The sequence below is a fragment of the Sinocyclocheilus anshuiensis genome, unplaced genomic scaffold (genome assembly GCF_001515605.1).
Source record: "Sinocyclocheilus anshuiensis isolate Anshui unplaced genomic scaffold, SAMN03320099.WGS_v1.1 scaffold207, whole genome shotgun sequence".
NCBI lineage: Eukaryota > Metazoa > Chordata > Actinopteri > Cypriniformes > Cyprinidae > Sinocyclocheilus > Sinocyclocheilus anshuiensis.
Window position 1 is genome coordinate 2,923,984 of NW_015551045.1, and position 20,513 is coordinate 2,944,496.

The following is a 20,513-nucleotide window of genomic DNA, read 5'->3' on the forward strand; positions in this document are numbered from 1 at the left end:
TTAGGGCTGGGTGGTATGACAGTACAAAAACCAGCAGAGAAATTGTTGTACTCTATTTACCAGGAAAGATATATTGGGCAGGAAAGCTTCATATTATTTACTTGTGCTGTACACAGAGCAGGAAAATTCAAGACAAAAGCTGCAGAGGCTGCATTTGTTAGGCTGTATACATAATCAAGGATGTCCTATTTAAGAAAAGTAACCATAATAAAATTGACTGTTACTCCTTGGGAGGTGTAAAATACTGTTATTTCTTTCTTACTGTGCAGTCTAATGGTTGCTTTTCTTAAATGAGTCCGCCTCGATGACAAATACGACCTTTGGAGGACTCAGCCTTCCTGAAAATTTCCCAGAAAATATTTGGGTTGCCAAGTAATGTCACAACTTTCCAAATTAATATGGAATTGAACTGACACGCTGTCATAGGTGTGGGTATATCGTCTTATTTGATTTAACTTTGAACATATGTTTTCCAAGTTTCAAACTTGGAACCATCTGTTTTTTAATGTTAATTTTACTGTTTTAAGTCTTTTTTTTAATGATTTTTGTACTGATACAGATCATTTACTTGTGATGAATAACTTTTGGTTTGTGTCCATCAAATTCCAAAAAAACAAAAACAAAATATAATAAAAAAAATTTCAACTTTTTTCAAATAAAAATTTTTTCATTGTAAAAGTATTTATTTTACTGGATTTTAAAAAAAATTTAATATCATGACATATATGTGTCACACTACACCATAAAAATGCATTTCCATGATTATTGGAGTACGTTTTACAAGAAATTTAATTTAATTTTAATTACATTTTATCATTTAATTTAATGTCTTGCTTGCCAGATTTGTTGAAATTGAAAACTGCAATTTCTTCATAATTATTAGTAAAATTTACTAGCAATTTCTGGCCTGCTACATTTGGAAACATTAGAAAATTCACACAAAACACGTGTCAAATAAATAGTCATACTCTTAGTACATCAACAACGTGAAGTATTGTGTGTTTGGGAATGAGAGGAAAATGAGAGAGGCAGATGCAGTGGGCAGAAATGACGCACACAATGTACCATTTTGTTTCCACTCTTTCTCCATTATAATCTATCAAGTAATTTAGAATTCAGAATGTGGCACATAATTATGCATTGAGAGGCTGTTCAAAATCTGTCTTCTATAAGCACGACTCTGAGACACATACTGTAAGAAACTGACCTCCTCATGGGGACAGATGGGATTTTTCTCAATGTGATCTCATGAGTATTTATATGTATTTTACTTAAAGTGTGGTTCTACCACATGTACATTTACTTATGTTTGCATAGACAATAAAATGATTGACACCATCTAAAATGTCAATTTTTGAATTTATGTTTTAATTTGCATTTGCATTTAACGCAGTTGAATCCTTTACTTAATTTTAAATTATTACAAATTGGCAGAACAGAATGAAATGGTATAAAATAATTGCATAATGTTAAACCAGACTACACTTCAAAACCTTAAAAGGAATAACATTTATGTAATTGTTTAACCATTACTTTTCACATTGTTATTTGGACTACTTTGGCGCTGCTTTTTGACATTTTAGCAATAAACTTAGGTGTAATCACCATGATTTGTTTGCATTTTTCTTTATATTGTATATACTTCTAAGAAATAGTGTTAGGGTTAGGTTTAGAGTGAGATTAACAGCTCAAAAGTACTATATACAGTAGAAATACATAAAAAAGAAAAAAGAATCAGGTCATCCCATTAGCTCATGTTATAAGTGGGTGTCTCAGCCCTGTTGCTAAAATAAAATGTTCCTGTCTATCATATTTTCCTTCTGGTTGGGATTCCTTGAATGAGTAACTGAGTTGCAATAGTAGAGGGTTTGCTTTGGCTTTGCTGTTTGGTTTCATTTCCATTTTCAGGAAGGTGACTAATGCACAGATGTTTCCAGAAAACATAGCGATGAACTGTTCAAATACAGTTTCCAATTTGTCATGTCATTTCTCATAAGACCCTTGCGGTATGATCAGTGAGCATTTGTACTTTGCTGTGCCCCAGTAATACAAAACAGACGCTTATTTACATTTGTATTGTGCATGTATTTGTATCTGAGCACTGTTAAATTATTTCAAGTTGTTTGGGCCTCATTCATTGAAACAGGAACAGAATTATTCTTACATGTTGCATTTTAGGAGTCTGTTCTACAAAGACAACCGTTCTGCCCTGAAGCATGTGGTTAACTATATTAGTTGACATAAAGCATTTATTAATCTAGTTAATGTTGATTCCAACATTTACAAATACATTATTAAAATCAAAAGTTAATGATATTTAATGGACCTGAGCTAACATGGACTAACAATGAACAGTTGTACAGTGGTGGCCAAAATTATTAGAACACCTGACAGATCTGAAAATATTGACCTTTTTTTGCCTTCAAAACATGATGATTTAATGAAACATGAAAATACAGCTAACTAACACAATAAAACACAATCAAACCATGACAGCATAAAAAAACCACGATTTTTGAAAATTAAAAAAAAAAACAGTTATCTGTTTTTAAACTCTTCAAATATATATAGACAGATTTACATATTGAGGTTATTTATCTTATATAATATCTGATTTAAAAGTATTTAAACTAAACGCCTAATATTAATTGTTTAACTATAATCGTGTAATGGACTGAGGGTATAATAAATAAGCATCGCTAAAGGCCTAAAGCATCAATTTTGTTGTAACTTTTGTTGTAAACTGCTAATTTGGAGCGAGAGAAACTGAGGAGTAACTGTATTGCATCAGAGATGCGTCACTTTACTGACAGCTGACTGTTCCAGTTTCGGTTCGCAATCTCTTACTCATAATATAACCCTAAATACCCTAAAACCCAACTAATCTAAAACCTACCTTGCTAAACCGGCTTCATGGGACTGGCCATGTTTAATAAGGGATGGAGATAAAATCTGCAGGACAGTGTGCATTCCTGCTCTAGTATCATATTAATAAAAAAAATTGTGTTTCTTGGAAAAAAGTACCACAATACAAGGCTGCTAAAAGAAAAAAGCAGGATGTCCTAGCATGTCAACTTTTGGCTCAACCACCAGTGTGTCTTTGGTCGGGACGTCCTGTTTGTTTAACCAACAGCAAAACCAGTTTGAATTTCGAAACTATATTTTCATTTCAAACTCTAACGAGGGCTTCTCTTCGATGACATCACCCGTCCTTTGAAATTCCCCTTTCAACTGTCAAGGAATGGCAAACGTAGCTCTTCCCTCTCTTTGTTTCCTCCTCTAAGCTTTCAAATCCACACTCAATTCTTCATTCGTGCGTCATTGTCCGCTAAGCGCTAAGTCCTGCCCTGTTTTCTCTGTGCCTTAATTCCTCTTTTTTATTTTCTCCGCTCCCCTGCACTTTCATGACCCAGGTCTTATGACTCACTCGGCTTTAAGTCGCTGGCCCAGCAGGCTCTTTCCGACAGCTTCATGACTTGTGGAAACAAATCTTTGTCATCCGCACTCTCCGCCTTTTCCAGACTGCAACTTTCCTTAAAGAGGAAGGAGGACGCTAGAGAGATACGGAGAGATTCCCAGCAGCTGTTCTCTGCCTTCACAGTGGCTCAAGGATACGCCAGGGTGCGTTTGTATGACACGCTCAACCTTTTTGTCCAGCGCTGACTCAGAGGTTAAGCGGGAACACATCCGGTACATCCAGTAACCAGACATGGCACCACGAAATGTTGCAGTCAGAAACAGAAGAATGAGGGGAAATTCATCACTGGCAACACTGGCTTTTATAATACATTGGCTGTCTATACAGTAGAAAAATGATTAAAATATATAATGACTAGAGAAATCTGAGAAAAGAAGCTGTATCTATTTGACTAAAAGGTAGGAAAACTTCAACACCCATAATGCACTGGGCTCGATCCGACGGTTTGTGAATGCGGAGACAAAAATCCGGAAACACGATCTGTAGTTTTCACAAAAGCCCTTTTGCTGAGGGATATCTGGGTGATGTTAACAGAAATGTTCACTTACATCACACTGTATTCTAGTATATCAGTATTAGGGGGTATTGCGTTACAAGTAACACGAGTTACATAATCAGATTACTTTTTCCAAGTAACTAGCAAAGTAACACATTACTTTCAAATTTGCAAGAAAATTACTTTTTCAAATAAGTAACACAAGTTATTTTGTTTTCCCATTTATTGACGGACAGCTCTCCTGTTCACATGTTGAGAGAAATTGGGAGTAAATGCAGAGGCAGAGGCACTTAATTCAGGCTGAGGCTTATTCATTTAAGTAACGCAACATTGTAACGCATTAATTTTAAAAGTAACTTTCCCCAAAACTGCTACTGACATTGTAACAATACCAAGCTGGTTTGAAGAATGTTGGTAGTCAAACAGCTAATGGTAGCCACTGACTTTCATAGTATGAAAAAAATACTATGGAAGTCAATGGACACCGTCAACTGTTTGGTTACCATCAACATTCTTCAATATATCTTCTTTTTATGTTCAGCAGAAGAAAGAAAGTCATACAGGTTTGGAACAACCTGAGGTTGAGTAAATGATGACAGAACTTCAGAAAGTGAAGACTGCTGAATACAGACTACTGCCACCTGGAGGTATGGAGAGTTATCTTGCACATGGAGTCCTCGCATACCGACGCAGACCATATGTAAGTTGGCCATTAGGTGTAGTCTTTGCAACGTGTTCAAGTGCAACTTTTTGGCCCAGATGCAGGCCATAAGCTTGGTGTGTCATGACCAGTGTTGGGGAGTAACTAGTTACATGTAACGGCGTTACGTAATTTAATTACAAAATAAATGTAACTGTAATCAGTTACAGTTACTAAGAAAAAATGTGTAATTTAATTACAGTTACTTATGAAAATGTTAACGATTACAAAGGGGGTTACATTTGAATATTTACACGCGTCCACATTCAGATTGAATTGATTTCTTTCCCAAATTGCACTGACTACTCTAAAATATGAGACATACGGCCGCGATGCGGAAAACACGGAGTGGTTTGTAGAATCCAGTCATAAAAACGGAACTCCTATTACGCGGAATGTCAAGGAATATGCCACATTTTGGACGAATAAATCAAAAGTAGGTCAGTACACTTGAATCAAAACGCAATATGGACTATAGTGTCTGTGAATATTAAGCCGCAAAAAGACAAATGAATTCTGCACGTCTGACAGTAATCATTGTTGAGCACATGCTGTAAGGTTAACCCTGCATGGTGTAAATGTTTGAAAATGATTAACAGTTGAAAACATTCATTAGAAATTTAGAAAAGTAATCAAAAAGTAATCAAAAGTAATCAGTTACATTACTTTAATAAAGTAATTAAAAAAGTTACACTACTATTACATTTTAAATAGGGTAACTTGTAATCTGTAACCTATTACATTTTCAAAGTAACCTTCCCAACACTGGTCATGACCTTTACTAACCTGCATCACTGAGAGATCAATCATGATGTGACCCTTGAAAACAAAAGAGCTGAATATATGACCTCATCCAGACAATGGTTTCTGGAATTGCTTTAGTCAGTGACCAAATATGTTTATGTAAGTACTAGATGCTCTTCTACTTCAGAATCCCATGCTTTCCTGGTCATTTTGGCTGTAATGCGATGCTCTAATTTTACACGGTCAGCATATGTGTGTTATTTCCAGCCTCATTCCTCAAACACTGACATGTTTGGACAACAAATTCCTCTGTTTTAGAATTTATGGCTGAACAAATACGGTAAAGCAAACATCATGTGGCATAAATCAATTACTTATTACGGTAGTAATTATTATAAACAGAGCCATGTGTATGTGGTGTATGTCACACTGATTAAATTTAATCACATTATTTCAAATATGTGATTGTTAAGTATGTAACGTTAAACTTTTTTAAAGATTCATTTTTTTTTTCATCTGAATATTATTTACAGGTCCCCATTTCATCACCACCAGCACAAATAAAAAGCAAGAAGACTGCATGACTGTCGATAATGTGAAGCTATTTTACGCAGAAGTTCATCCCCATAATGCTCAACCATGTACATTTTGAATGATAACCTGTGATTTATTACAAGGCACACCAAAAATTAATAATTGTAATCAGTGTTGGGGAAAGTTACTTTTAAAAGCAATGCATTACCATATTGCATTACTCCATAAAAAAGTAACTAATCACAATACTTAGTTACTTTTTATGGAAAGTAATGCATTATATAAGTTTTGGGTTACTTTTTGTCACCTGGGCTGGGCTTGCTTATTTGTTTTTTAATAACAAAAAAAGACCCAAAAGTTATATTTTTGGTGACTGTAAAGGCCCTTTCACGCCAAAAGTGAAATTAATAAGCCTCCGGCTGAAGGAAGACTTTCTGCCTCTGCACCTCACTCCCAATTTCTCTCAACACAGGGACAGGAGAGGTGTCAGTAAATAAATGTGAAAACATATTATTCTTTGTATTCTTTGTCAGATTATTTCTTTGTAAATTTAAAAGTAAGGTGTTACTTTACTAGTTACTTGAAAAAAGTAATCTGATTACGTAACTCGTGTTACATTTAATGCGTTATCCCCAACACTGATTGTAATACTACCACAGTGTAATCAGTTATTTATTCAAGTCACTCCATAAGCACATAAATTCCAGTCTTGCTGTGACAGGGCTAAAATAACATAGGGGCTAGTTATAAAAAAAACTGTTGATACTTGACCAGGTTATAACCACATTTTAGCATTATAGGTAGTAGTTTAACAACCAACCAGTGAAAAACTCATATTTGTTGACTTGTACTCTAAATGTTATGGGGGGCACATATACTGTATATGGTGGTATATGGCAGTTGTAACCCTGGTGGGAAAATATGATTTCTTGAAAGTAAAAATAAAAACTTCCCTTTGGCACAAATGACACAGTTTACTGAGAATAATCCAGTAATGATTTCTCCTGAATCTTAAATCTTATTCTTGAATCTAAACTGACATGCACAGTTGATTTAACTGGTAGAACCTGCTTTTTTAACATGGGTTATACAGTAGAAGTTTTGTTTTTCGAAGTGGCAGCACATTCTCTGGTTACACCTGAATTGGCTTATTTATAATGTGTCACTCTTTTTTTTATTTTATTTATCATCTATGCATCTCCCAACTGAAACAGCAACTAACATATGATTTGCTTGATTTCTTCCATCTACACATAATAGTGTGACACAAACCCCTACAGTAGTTCTATACAGTTTCCACAAATGTGCATAATATTTGCATAACATAACTTTATTGTTTTTGATTTGAATATATGTTTAATACAAAGTCTCAAGAAGAATATGATTCAATATGACTCTGGGTGGCATGTTTTAAGTATTTCCATCCAAACACACGGAAAACAGAATCTGCAGTCTGTAATCAGTTTCCCCACCCTGCTCCAGTACATCCATGTACACTGGAATGAAACGGTGCTTATCGTGCCAGCGCACATCTCATTTCAAAAGCACAGACTAATACAAATGACTCATTGGCATATGCTAAAGGTCACATACCAATAGATACGGGGGGCCATGTTTTTGCATTTACAATGCTGTCACGTGACCTTCACAGGGCCATCTATGCGGGCCATAAAAAACACCTATGAAGACAGCAGAGATCAGATGTTGACACAATGTAGAATTCTGTTGTTACTCTAGTCATGTAGATTTACTGGTGTGAAAAAAGCTAGGCTGAAGGTTTTGAAATGTGATCAGCTGTGGAGGAAAACTAAAGGAGTCTCTAAAGTTCCCAGTCGAATGCTGAGTATAAACAACCCAGAGTATCCTTAAGTAAATTTACTACTCCTATGTGAATGTACCACTTAATGTCGAAAGATGATATATGAGCAGGTCTTCCAAGAGTTCAGGGCTTTTCCAAATAACAAGAGAAGCTCGCTCTGAGAAAACACACCAAATATGGCATGATGTAGCATATGATGCCTCTGGGTTAAGTTCACACTCACACACAAAATTCTGTTGGTGTGAAAAGGATTGTCTTTTATCACATTAAGGAGAATGATGTTCAATGTTTCCTGTGGTTGAATAAAAATGGACACAAAAATCAGCACATAGTTTGTTTCTGTTCTGTCAACACAGAATTGACTATAGAGCAGGGTCAGAATTGTACAGGGGCTTGGGGCATAAATGCACCAAATAAATGAACAAAATTACCCCTCAAGCTCAAGATAAGGGGGTTGAACAATTAAACATAATTTATTACGACTGTCACGATTAAAATGAGATGTGAAAATCAATGAAAAGTGGCCGTTTCATACTGGATGCGTAAGCAGAGCGGAAACAGCGCAGAAGCAGCACATGCTCATTGTTCTTTCACACTGGTAGTGTTTGTAGCTCGCAGCTGAACCACGGCGTGTATATTATAGGGATGTCCCGAACGATTAAACATTTTTTAAACTGATCGGTATCGGCTCTCCTAAGTCTGATCGTTATTTTACATCAGCTGTCATGCAGTAGGTGGCGGTATGCACCTTCCAGAAGCTTTGCCAACCGCCATGCATGACGTGTAAGAACCAATGAGATCTGTTCTAGCACCTCACACACGTTCAAGCTTCCATGTTTAGTGTATTTGATGCACACTTTAGTAACAAATCACTCAAAAGTCATTTATTTACCGTTTACTTTCATCTAAAATTAATGTTGACTTAAATGTTGTTGTCATAACGTGTTGCGTCTTGCTTTGGACTTGACCGACAGACTGACATTCTGGCATTCGCAAGCTTCATGCTTTCTAACCTTATCTCCACTTTTTCCCCCTTTACATTTACATTTACATTTAGTCATTTAGCAGACGCTTTTATCCAAAACGACTTACAATTGGGGGATACATAAAGCGATTCTTCTTAAAGAGGCAAACAGACACAGGAACCATTCACGACAGTAACACGACGCATGCGTGTGATTTGCCCTATATGTTGCAATTAATTTGCTTATTGTATATATAAAATACTAGACGTTTATATCAGTAGTCTCATACAAAAATAACAACTTTATTCAACAATTTCTTCTCTTCTGGGTCAGTCTCCACCACCATTTGCATGCATGTTCCATGTCAGACCTGCATCACACGCATGCGTCGTGTTACTGTCGTGAATGGCGGCAGACTGACCCGGAAGTAGAGAAGAGACGAAATCGTTGAATAAAGTCATTATTTTTGTTTTCTTTGCGCACAAAAAGTATTCTCATAGCTTCATAAAATTACGGTTGAACCACTGATGTCACATGGACTATTTTATCGATGTCCTTACTACGTTTCTGTGCCTTGACCGTGGTAGTAGCCTTGCTGTCTATGGAGAGTCAGAAAACTCTCGGATTTGTTTTCCGAAGATGAACGAAGGTCTCACAGGTTTGGAACAACATGAGGGTGAGTAATACAAAAGCTGCCACTATGGCAGTATCCTTTCAAAAGGTACTACGATATTCCATCTAGGTACTAAAATGTACACTTTAGGTACTAATATACACCATTCAGGGGTTAATAAAGCACAATAGCGTACACAAGGTACCGCCCCAGTGACAGCTCTTGTACCTCCATGTGAATGTATGGACAGTAAGGCAGATTACCTGCTGATGGCCAACATGAGCTGATCTGTGCAAGCTTTAATGCGGTTCTGAGCCTCCATGTGTGTCATGGTCTCTGTACTTTCTCCATTGATGGCTAGGATGGTGTCTCCAGGGCACAAATCGGCCAGCGCTGCTTTACTCGCAGGTGTTATCTAACAAAAGACAAACAAAAGAAAGGTTAAGGAAGCACCACACCCAAGACACTGCAGCACCTGCCAGGTACTATTACTGACTGACTGGAAACCATCAGTGAGACAAAGCCGATAACTAGACCAATGACAGTTGGTCAGTCACTCACTTGACTAAAGTGAAATGTAATGACTATTCAATGTGACGCATCCACGCTTATGAGGCATAGGTACTGTAGCTTTGATTAGTTAGCTTTTTTGACTCTATGAGTTGCAAGACCTTGCACCTTATCATTATTCAATTCTTTATGCTTAGCGTAAATCTCACAAAGAAATTATTCATTTCATCCCAAAAAAGGGGGAAAAAAATTGCACAATGATCCAAATTTCCCCTTAAATTCTCATTACTTTAATGTGGGGAAAAACGTATTTTGCTAACATCAATCAATCAATAAATAAATACATAAATAATTCACAACATTGTTATTGCAATGTGAAAAGAACACAAATTTTCATTACCACTCAGCAATTAAAAACATCTTGTCAAAACACATTTTTTATTATTAAAATTAGCATTAATACTGTACTGCAAGTACTGTGTAAGAATATTATGCATTACCTGGGAATGAAACCAATGACCTTGGCATTGCAAGCACCATGTTCTCTTTATTTACATGATTCATGCATGATTTCAATATTTTTTTTTGTGAACAGAACTTCACCAATATTCTGCCAAAACAAAAGCTAAAGGATTTGAATTGTTATAAACTTGATGATTTGAATATTTGAAAGTGAAGAAATTTAGACATTAACATTAGTATTGTAGTGTAAAATAAAATTCTTGTAAATATTATCAAATGTTCAATTTTTACTTTGCATTTTTACTTTATTTCGGTTTTACTTATTTTACGGTTTTATTATTAGTATTAAAACATTCTATTACTACTACTACTGCTACTACCACTAATAGTAATTTTTATTTAAATATTTTATAAAATAATAACAAAATTTGCTAAAAAAAAAAAAAAAAGATTAAATATTTTATCTGTTTACTTGCATGTCATGTGATCATTTAACTTTCTTTAGAGAACTCAATGTTTCATTAAATTATTAAAATATTAACCTAAAATCCCAGAGGATATATCAAGTAAATATTTTACTTATAAGGGGATCTGCTGACAAAAAATGTTTTGGTACCCTGCACTATATTGTACACTAAAAGTGTTCTGAGATTATAAGAGTACTGTGCAAGGAAAACGTCTTTATTAATCAATTAACCATAATTTGTGTGGAAAGGATTAAAAGTTGTGTTAAAAAGATTAAAAGGTGTTTTATTGCCATTTCAGCTGGAAACTGCAGTAGATTTGTAAGTATGGGTAAGTTTTTCCAATGAGCCTATGTTGGATTTTTTAAATTTTATTATTTACAGTAATGAGAGACTTTTTTTTTCTGACAATAGAAAAGGAAATAATGAGTCATAAAAGGAACATCATAATGCCAAAGATCTTTGTAATACAAATTATTCAAAAAAATAAAAAGGCATATAATTGAAACTATGTAAAACAAAGTTTCTGTTTTTTTTCTTTTGATTTTATTGATAAATATATATCTAGATATGGTTTTAATGACAAGCAGTTTTCACGAGAAGCAAGAACCGAACATTCTTTTTTAAAAGTATTTTAAACAATTACAGTAAACAATGGCTGAATTCTTTCAAAAAATCATTTATTTGTTAGACTTCAGCTGCTCGTGTTCTCTACACATGACAACAATTTTCAGTAATTATATCATCTCACTTACCCTTATCACACATCCTGCCAGCAGTCACTGGCTTTGAGATCTCACAAACTAAAATCAGTTATCTGTTCAGTTTGTGGGGATAAAACTGGTCATTAGGTTTTACAGCAGCCACCATTTTTTGATCTCTGGATCAAAATATACTTAGCGATGCAATGCAAATAGCTATTTTAACCATTAGATATACATTTTATGTTAGTAAGGAACGGTCATATAAGGTTGATATTATAAATCTATACTCTACTTTGTTAAAAGAAGTGTTTCACAATAGAGCATTACATGTAGAAATCACTTACCACAATGACAAGTTGTTTAAAAAATGGATGCATGTAGAAATCAGGTATCAAAAAACATTCTGATCTACAGCAAAATGTTAATTGCTTCTGTAACCTGGCATAGTAAAAATTACGGCTGGGCGATAAAACGATATCATACTGAGTCTCGATAAAATGTATGACAACAGCCAGTCAGCGCTTCTCACTAATAGGCTAACCATTTTATCAAGGAAAAACTACTACACTGAAACCGAAAGACCTTCACAACAACCTGTCAAAATAAAAGTCCAGTTTAACTTGAAGAATTTATGACAGAAATATATTACTATTCTATACTAAAATGTATTTTCAAGTAATAATAATAATAATAATAATAATAATTTTAAGGAATATCATACAACCATGGCATTTTTGATTTACACAATTATACAGTACAGCATATTATTTGATAAAGATGCAACGTTTTGTTGTAAATTATGTCTTCATTTCATTACATTTTAAAAGACTGATTAAACTGATAAAGTTTTATGAATTTGTTTAAGTAGACACCATTGTTTTTATGATAAATTTGTATTAAATCATAATTGTGAACAAACAAAATATCTTTACATTCAATCTAAAGGTCTAACAAACATGTGGAAAGCATTTCCTTCCCCTTTAATAGTAAATGACTATTGTGATAAACACTGATATCGTATGATAAGGAGAAAAAAAAAACATTGTGATAATATTTTTGGCCATATTGCCCAGCCCTAGTAAAATTAAATAAAAATAAGCTAAAAAAAATTGATACTGAGATACAGTCACTATTGTTAAAGATCCACTATATATATACACACTTTAGATACAATAAAGTTGAAGTATTCAAAGACCTCCAAATGCACAAAAGACCACTTTGGATGTTAAGCCAGGAAATTGCCTGAAATTGTTCCTAAGTACAGAACACTTGACTCAAGCACCGAGGGCTGTTGTTATTACAGTGGGATTTAGCCTACCTAAAAGTCATTAACTACGTGACTATATCAGCAAACTGCCTATAATAAGCCAAGCACATATGCACAACCCTAAATATTTTGCAAACAGAAGCTCCTGACCTACTAATAAGACTAATTCATCCCATTTCACAAGCTTCACTGCCATGTGTGACTGTCCTGAGTCACACTAAGACACATGGTGTTTTATCTTAGAACATCTTGGTTTATCCTGCCCAGAAAATGACTAGTTACAGAGAACAATTTATGTGATGTGAACTCACTGGAGAGTTTGTGCACTCTCAGAAAAAAAGGTACAAAAGCTGTCACTAGGGCAGGACCTTTTCAAAAGGTACACATTTGAATCCATATTGGTAGCTTAAAGGTACATATTAGTATCTAAGGTACAAAAGTGTATCTATTGAAGAAGTACCACCACAGAGTTACAGCTTTTGTTTTTTTCTGAGAGTGTGAAGGCAAAATTTTCACATTGCTCTAAGAAAAATCAAGTTTGTTTTGGCCAAAAAGCTTAGCTTTACAGAGAAAAACATTGGAAATACATTATCAGAGCTTGACAATGTAGAGAGAATGATGAGGAGAAAGGATGGGTTAGTTGTCAAAATAAAAATATGTGTTATATATCCCTTAAAATGTTTAATGATTATAATGGGAATATGAAAAACCATGTATACTAGGTTGCTGAAAATGTGTACTTTGTTCACTGAACACTCACTGAAAATTGGATATAAAGAGTCAAAAATGGTACCCAGTACCACAATGTCATAAGCGGTTTACAACAACCTATCCTGAATGTTTCACAAGCCTTCACTGTATAACTGCTTATTTTTTATCCTTCCAGACCAAACGCTTTTTTCATTTGTGATAAACACAGTATGACACAAAGTTCCAAAAAACAATTTAGTATAGAGCCACTGTTCTAAACCGGTTTAGCTTCAGGATCCAGATTTTACACTGAAGTCCCAACAAATTACGAATATGCTTGCCATGCAACAGTGAATCATGCTTTCGTTGTGGTCAGCCCGAACCATGTTTATCTTTGTTGCAACTCGACCCGTGTTTATTGTAAACTGGAACATATTTTCTTGAACGTTTGTTCTTTTGTATTGTTTTTCAAGGATGGGGGCTCGTCACGCAACCTGTCAGTGCTGGCATCTGCCTAGCTTCTACCTACCATCAGATGAATTCACACTGAAATAACGAGTTTTTTTGGACAAGCATTGTTTGATTAGACAATCCTTAGCATTTAAGCATTGTTTTTTCCCTACCGTCCATGACCCTGTCAGAATAGAGCAGCGACCCATTTTTTTTTTTAGATGCAACCGACCAGTTGTATAGAGCATTTGAACAGACACTCAACTTTAACAGTGTTGCATGGCAAAACGCCCATGACGCTGAACAATTGTGAACTTTGATGAGTCCTGTGCTTGAAAATCTCCTATTTGCTACTTTTTGAATAATATCACATGGCTTCCTGGAATGTGGCTGTGCTACGAATGCAGGGCTGTGGACAATGAGCTGCAGCATGCCAGCATTACTGCATGCCCTTACAGAGCAATAACAAGAGGAAGGCCCTGGATGCAATAAATTAGCCTTGTGAAATCCCCAAGGGATACTTGCCAGACACTGAAGATTAACAGAGTAAATATGTTTATAAGATGGTGCATGCTTAACCTGTTCGGACAATTTTGGGTTTATCATAGGAATGAAAATGAGATTCAGATCTTTTCAGTTATTTTGTAGTGAAGAGTATAAAGCATTGCTCCATTCTGCCTTCTGTGTGACACGGGGCTGTGAATTCCTGTGAATGGATGGCCACGTTTGTCTGGACAAGTGCTGACAATTTGTTATGTATTGCGCTTGGCAGTGATTCAGTCAGCTTTTACCTCACCGCTCTCACATTCACCAGGAAAACACCAAATGTTCAACTCATTAGCCCAGAAGCGAAGCATTTTACAACAAGGTTGTGGAGACCCTATGGCTATTGTAACTGCAGATTTCAACACAACATCTCCATATTACCAATGCATCTGCCACTTTATCTGAATCAGCTGTCCACACTCATTTTACTAAAATTGCATCTTGGGTTGTGTTTAAACTGTTACCTCATTCCATTTGGAGGTTTTCCATTCTGATTCTGGATTGCCAGCGGACAACTTAACACTTTCCGTAACAAAACCTGTGGCTGACCTATTCATCTCAGCATTTACTGGGAAGTCTATCCCCAGTGCCAGATGGAAACCATCACAGGACGTGAACACAAAATATCCGAAGCCGAGCCTCTACTTTACCAGTTTCATGCTCAAACCTGTGGTGCTGATGAGCCTTTCAGCAGCTTTCAGTACGATCAAGCTGCTATCTTTACAAGTTGCAGATGTTTCTTTGGCCTGCACAACATCAAAAGCATTCAACGCAAGGTTCTTACTCTGGCTAGGGGTTATTTTATTTGTATAGTATCTGCATCTGGATTTTTATTAGCTCTAACAAACAGCTAGAAAACTGTACCTGCATCCACTCCATCCATTCATCCACTGAACGGGTGGATGGATGGATGGATGGAGTAGACTAAACATCCATGACCACTTCATACCACAGATAAAGCCCCGGCTGGCTGTAAATATTAATTGGTGAAAACCAGCTGCCGCTTTTCTAAAGCAATGTAAGTGGAAGGCAGCTGAATAAGATTTCTTCTGGCACAAGCATTTACTGACCACAGATATGCAGTAAATGATAGGGTTTGTCCAGCATGATTCAGCTTTTCATTCATTTGAAAAGCATCGAAGTCAGTGCCCAAAGAAATGTGAAAATCACAAAGGCGATCTCTGAAATATCTTAAATGTGATCTCTTCATAAAGTGACAGTTTGGCCAAAAATCAAAATTCTGTCAGTATTTACTCATCTTCATGTTGTTCCAAACCTGTTTTGTCTTCAGTTGAACACAAAAGTAGATATCTTGAAGAAAGTGGGTAACTAAAAAGTTGATGCAAAATTATACTATGGAAGTCAATGGCCACCGTCAGCTGTTTGGTTATGAACATTCTTCAAAATATCTCCTTAAGTGCTCAGCAGAAGAAAGAAACTCGTACAGGTTTGGAATAGCTTTACAGTGAGTATTTACAGTTTGGGGTATACTTTCCCTTTAAGTCTCTTGCTTTTTACATTTTTCTCCTAAATCTCTCAACTCCTCAGCCCAAATTGTAAGAGATCTTAATATGAACTCAAACACGTCTATGTTTAGATTCTTCCAAGATCAAATCATCTGACGGGTGCTATTAATTTTACAGCTATATGCTCAAACTGTAAGTCAACAGCTCTCTTGATGTTTCTCCTCTTATTTCTCTGAAGAGATTTTTGAAGATGACGTTGTTTATATTTCAATGAAACCAAACGAAGAACTTAAGTTTAATGTTTAATGAGCATAAAAGAGCAACTTCTGATCAATATGTTTGCTTGACACAGCGGTGTGAACAACAAAATCATGTGAAATTTAATATAGAATTTGCTTGATTATATACAACATTTTATTCCCCAAATAATTGTGAAAATATAGTGTTTTCTGTCCGTTCTAAGCATTTTATGAATTATGGAGTGGCAAAAATTAGATACCCAAAATTCCCTCTGTAAAAACTTTTGACACTAGTATGTCAAAAAAACTAAACAATAGCAGTAGTAGTCTGTTACTACTGTAACAGAACCGACACAACATACAACGCAAAACAAGAGTTGTGAAGTAGTTCATCTATCTTTAGAGACGTAAACCAAAAATTGAAAGTTACATATTTACAGTGAAATAGCACGCCGGGTGTAAAGAGGCCCTCGCCTCCATTGCATTGTAAAAAAAAAAAAAGTTCATAATTAAAGAGAAGAATAAAGACGTACTCTTGAAATGGTGAGCGGTGCGCTGAAGTCCCGTCCGCCCACCAGACGAAAACCCCACGGCGAGGGACCGGTGAGAGTCACAGTGTGAGACATATTTGATTCAGACAGTATCCTCAGCTGAAAAACTGCGCTCTCCTCATTCACTCTTTAAATAAAACTAGTGCTGTCGAGTGAGGAGGAGCAACTCCCAGCAGCGCTTAGGCTTCAGGGGAGGAACAGCGCCGCTATGACAACCATACACAGCTTCACAACCCACCCACTACAACACAACCTTTTTTTTTTTTTTAACTTGATCTAGTAACAACTCACACGCCATGTGTAAAAATAATAACAGCAAGAAATCAATAAAAATATTAAAAATAATAATAAACAAAACAAAACACTGCTTAATAAACAACACAAAAATGAAGAACTATATACAGAGGGGTATTGAAACAAGCCCTTATCAATAATTACAAAATAAATATGAGAATCCTTAAAAAGGATAACATTTCAAGGCTTTACAACAATCCATAGTCTTTTTGGCCTTAGCACTTGACAAAGCTCAAACTTAAATTGCACAAAACTAGGTGTACTTTTGGCCCATCGACATTTATGAATGTGATATTTCCCAAACACAGTAAACAAGTTAAGAACAAAACAAATTTTCTTCTCTAAGGCTTCAGTGCAACAGAACACACAATTAATTCAGTGCATATGCAAATTAACACAACATCATACGCAATGAAAACTTGTTAGAGCGAGAAAGAAAGCCAACTGGGACCCAAATGGGCTTATTTATCTCACAACAAAACAGCTCAATTTCTTTGTTCTTTGTTGGCATCTGTGGTTCCATGAATTCCACAAAAGGTTCTTTATAATGGAAAAATATTCGTTTTAGATTTTTTTTGTTTCTCTTTTTCTTAGATTTTTTTTAAAATGATCTTCACATAAAAAAAAACTTTTGAATTGTTTAGAAGTGTAGCTCCGCCCCTTTTTAGCGTTTGTATTTTCACAGCCTGAAGGTAAGCTCGTACGAATTTATGAATGACATTGTTATGACATCTGCTTCGAACATTACAATGCCCATCATGATAACTTTCGTTAACTCTTAAATAGGCCTACGTAAATCCACTTCACTAGTTAATTAGGCTACTCTTAAACAGCCATGCAATAGAGCTACCACAAAAAGGAAGTTTAAAGACAAAATTCTAAAGATGGCATTACACTTGTTTCTCTGATGCATAAGGTCATTGTATGTGCCTTTGTTTTTTTCCATTTAGTGTGGCATCATATACACTATTACTTGTAGCCTACTCCAGACAATACTTGTAAATCAGACAAACAAAATGGTCAGCGGTGCTCACATTTAACCAACATGAGCAATCTAACTTGAGAAAAAAATACATCTCTTTAGTTTGGTAAAGCAGCCAAACCCTACATGCATAACCCTCACCTTTTTCAACAGTTTCAACATTGCAAACATCAGTCAAAACATAAAGATAAAGTCGACACTGTTCATATCCATTTTCCTTGACCTCAACTCTTCACCGCATTTATTTTTCCAAACAACTATCCAATTGGCAGAAAGTCAAAATTAATATGTTGCTTTACAGTATGAGATTTGGAACGGTAATATAGATTTCCTAACCAATTCCTGAAGGCAATGAACATATTGGAGAAAATTAGACTGTTTTATTCACGTTGTTAGCATAATGCTATATGGAATATTAGTAGCAGATGTATTTGTAGATGACGTGATGTGCAATCATGTCCAACTTCTGAGTACAGTAGGACTATATGTGCTTTATCACATGTAGGGAGAGCCGTGTGGAATAGGGAAAGATCAAATGTAGGGGCTATTCAAAGGCTTCACATACAAAAATAATAAAATATGTATCTATTCTTCGAAGTTGAAGTAAAGCATTTAGACTTTTCATGAATAACAAACATATGTTTGACAGATGGTCCTGTTTAATACTTAATAGTGCTGTGTGTTAAAAAAGGAGTTGATGTGTGTCACATATGCAGAGCAAGTGAATAATACTCCATGACAAACAGCCTTGGGCTTTTCATTGGTTGATTCTTCCTACCTCATTTCTACCTCATGCTCACTGCATGTAAAACTGCAGCTTTCCATTTATTTTATTTTATTTAATTGGCTTATGAAAAAATACAGGTGTGAAAGAAAAAACAACAACTTGTGGAGCTGACGGTCTGCAAGATGACATGTACATTTCCTTTGAATCATAGACAAAAGCATACAAACATATGGAAAAGAGAAGAACCTGGCTTGGGAAAAGAGGGTATTGGATCAAAGGTTTAAGATTAACCAGAACAGTCATAAATACTTACAAACTGTGACTCCTTTATCAGGTCACCTGACAGAACAAGGTCTGAATCTGCTCAGGATGCTTCTGCAGAAGTCATGTTTTGGCCAGTTTGATTTGGTTTCAGCTACCAATGATAGTATAATTCTGCATCCTCACCTTTGAAATAACATTATCTTTTATCATTGATTTATGACTGCGCTTTAAAAAAGGTCAACATCAGATACACTTCAGAACATAACAAATACAGAGAAAATGTGTAGCTTCTTACCTAAACATCACTGTATTAATCATTACCACACAAATGATGTCATGCCCATTATTATTCCACACCCTGTTAAATGGATGTGACTTTACACAGACATTCAGCTTCAGAATAGAGAGCTTATAAGTGTTCTAGCCGAGGGCAAAGTCGAGTCAACACAAGGCCAAGCTTGTTACATACAGTACTTAGTGAGTTTCTGCATCATCCTGTTTTTATCTACTGTGTTGCAACAAAATTACCAACAGTTCTTTCAAATTAACAATAGCTTTTTCACACACACCACGAAATAAATAAAAATAAATTGCACTTTTTTCATGCTTATGTGAGTCCATACGTGTTTTTTTTTCATAATAAATTTTATTATTTATTATTTTTATGCTTTCAAGCTTTTATTTTGGCGGGTTGCATGTCAGTGAATGAAATGAAATGTCACAGTTTTGCATTTTGCTATGAGCAAAACGGCAGCACATACAGTAACCTAGATTTATACTTTCAGTTCAAATGGAAATCTTATACAGTATTACAGTTAGTCGATCTAAAACGGTGATTGTGTATAAACAGCTGTTAAACATATCAGTACGCAAATGAGCGGTATGAACCCATCGTATTTTTATTTTGATCGCACATGCACACCAATTATGTGCATCTTATACACACACACACACACACACACACACACACACACCAGTTACCATAGCGGAGACTAATTCTAGGCTAACTAATGAGTGTGTAATGTAAAAAAAAGTCCTGAAACAATTATTGAAGACAAGTAAAAAGTCATTAATAATTTAAGAATAATAAAATGACAAAGAATAGAACAAATACAATAGAAAAAATTCAAATAAAATAAACAATTCTTTATGTTTTTTTGTTCAAGTCAAACTAACAGTACAGTATTCAGTTAAAAGCCTACTAAATGTAAAAGTAAAACACTCCATAGTTTTCACTGTATGAATTAAATACACATTTAGTCTTATTAAAGCTACTAAAGTTATTCAGTCAAGAGCAGTGAGTGATTTATTTCTTGTTCTTGTGCAGCAAGTATATTAGGCTGCTGTCACTTTAAAACTGAATAAATATATTTAATCTAATTTAATCTAAATATTATATTTTTTTAACTCTTTTTATATCAAGCACATCACACACTAGACTGCAATTTTTTGACAGTCACATTACATAATTTGACTGATTTGGATGCAGTGCGGCACATTAATCGTTTTATCTTGATTATCGTACTTACATTATTGTTGGAAGGCAAA

General features: G+C 35.2%; 1 protein-coding gene across 1 annotated transcript in view; it reads right to left on the reverse strand.

Annotated features, from left to right (window-relative positions):
* LOC107661708 (PDZ and LIM domain protein 4-like) overlaps positions 1-16,835 on the reverse strand; it is a 37,365-nt gene extending 20,530 nt beyond the window's left edge. Inside the window, exons 1-2 of the mRNA XM_016451450.1 lie at positions 16,681-16,835; positions 9,613-9,764 (exon numbers count right to left, since the gene is read on the reverse strand). Of these exons, the coding sequence (XP_016306936.1) occupies positions 9,613-9,764; positions 16,681-16,773 (245 nt within the window). The 5' untranslated portion in view covers positions 16,774-16,835. The remainder of the gene's footprint in view (positions 1-9,612; positions 9,765-16,680) is intronic.
* Between the last annotated feature and the right edge of the window lie 3,678 nt (positions 16,836-20,513).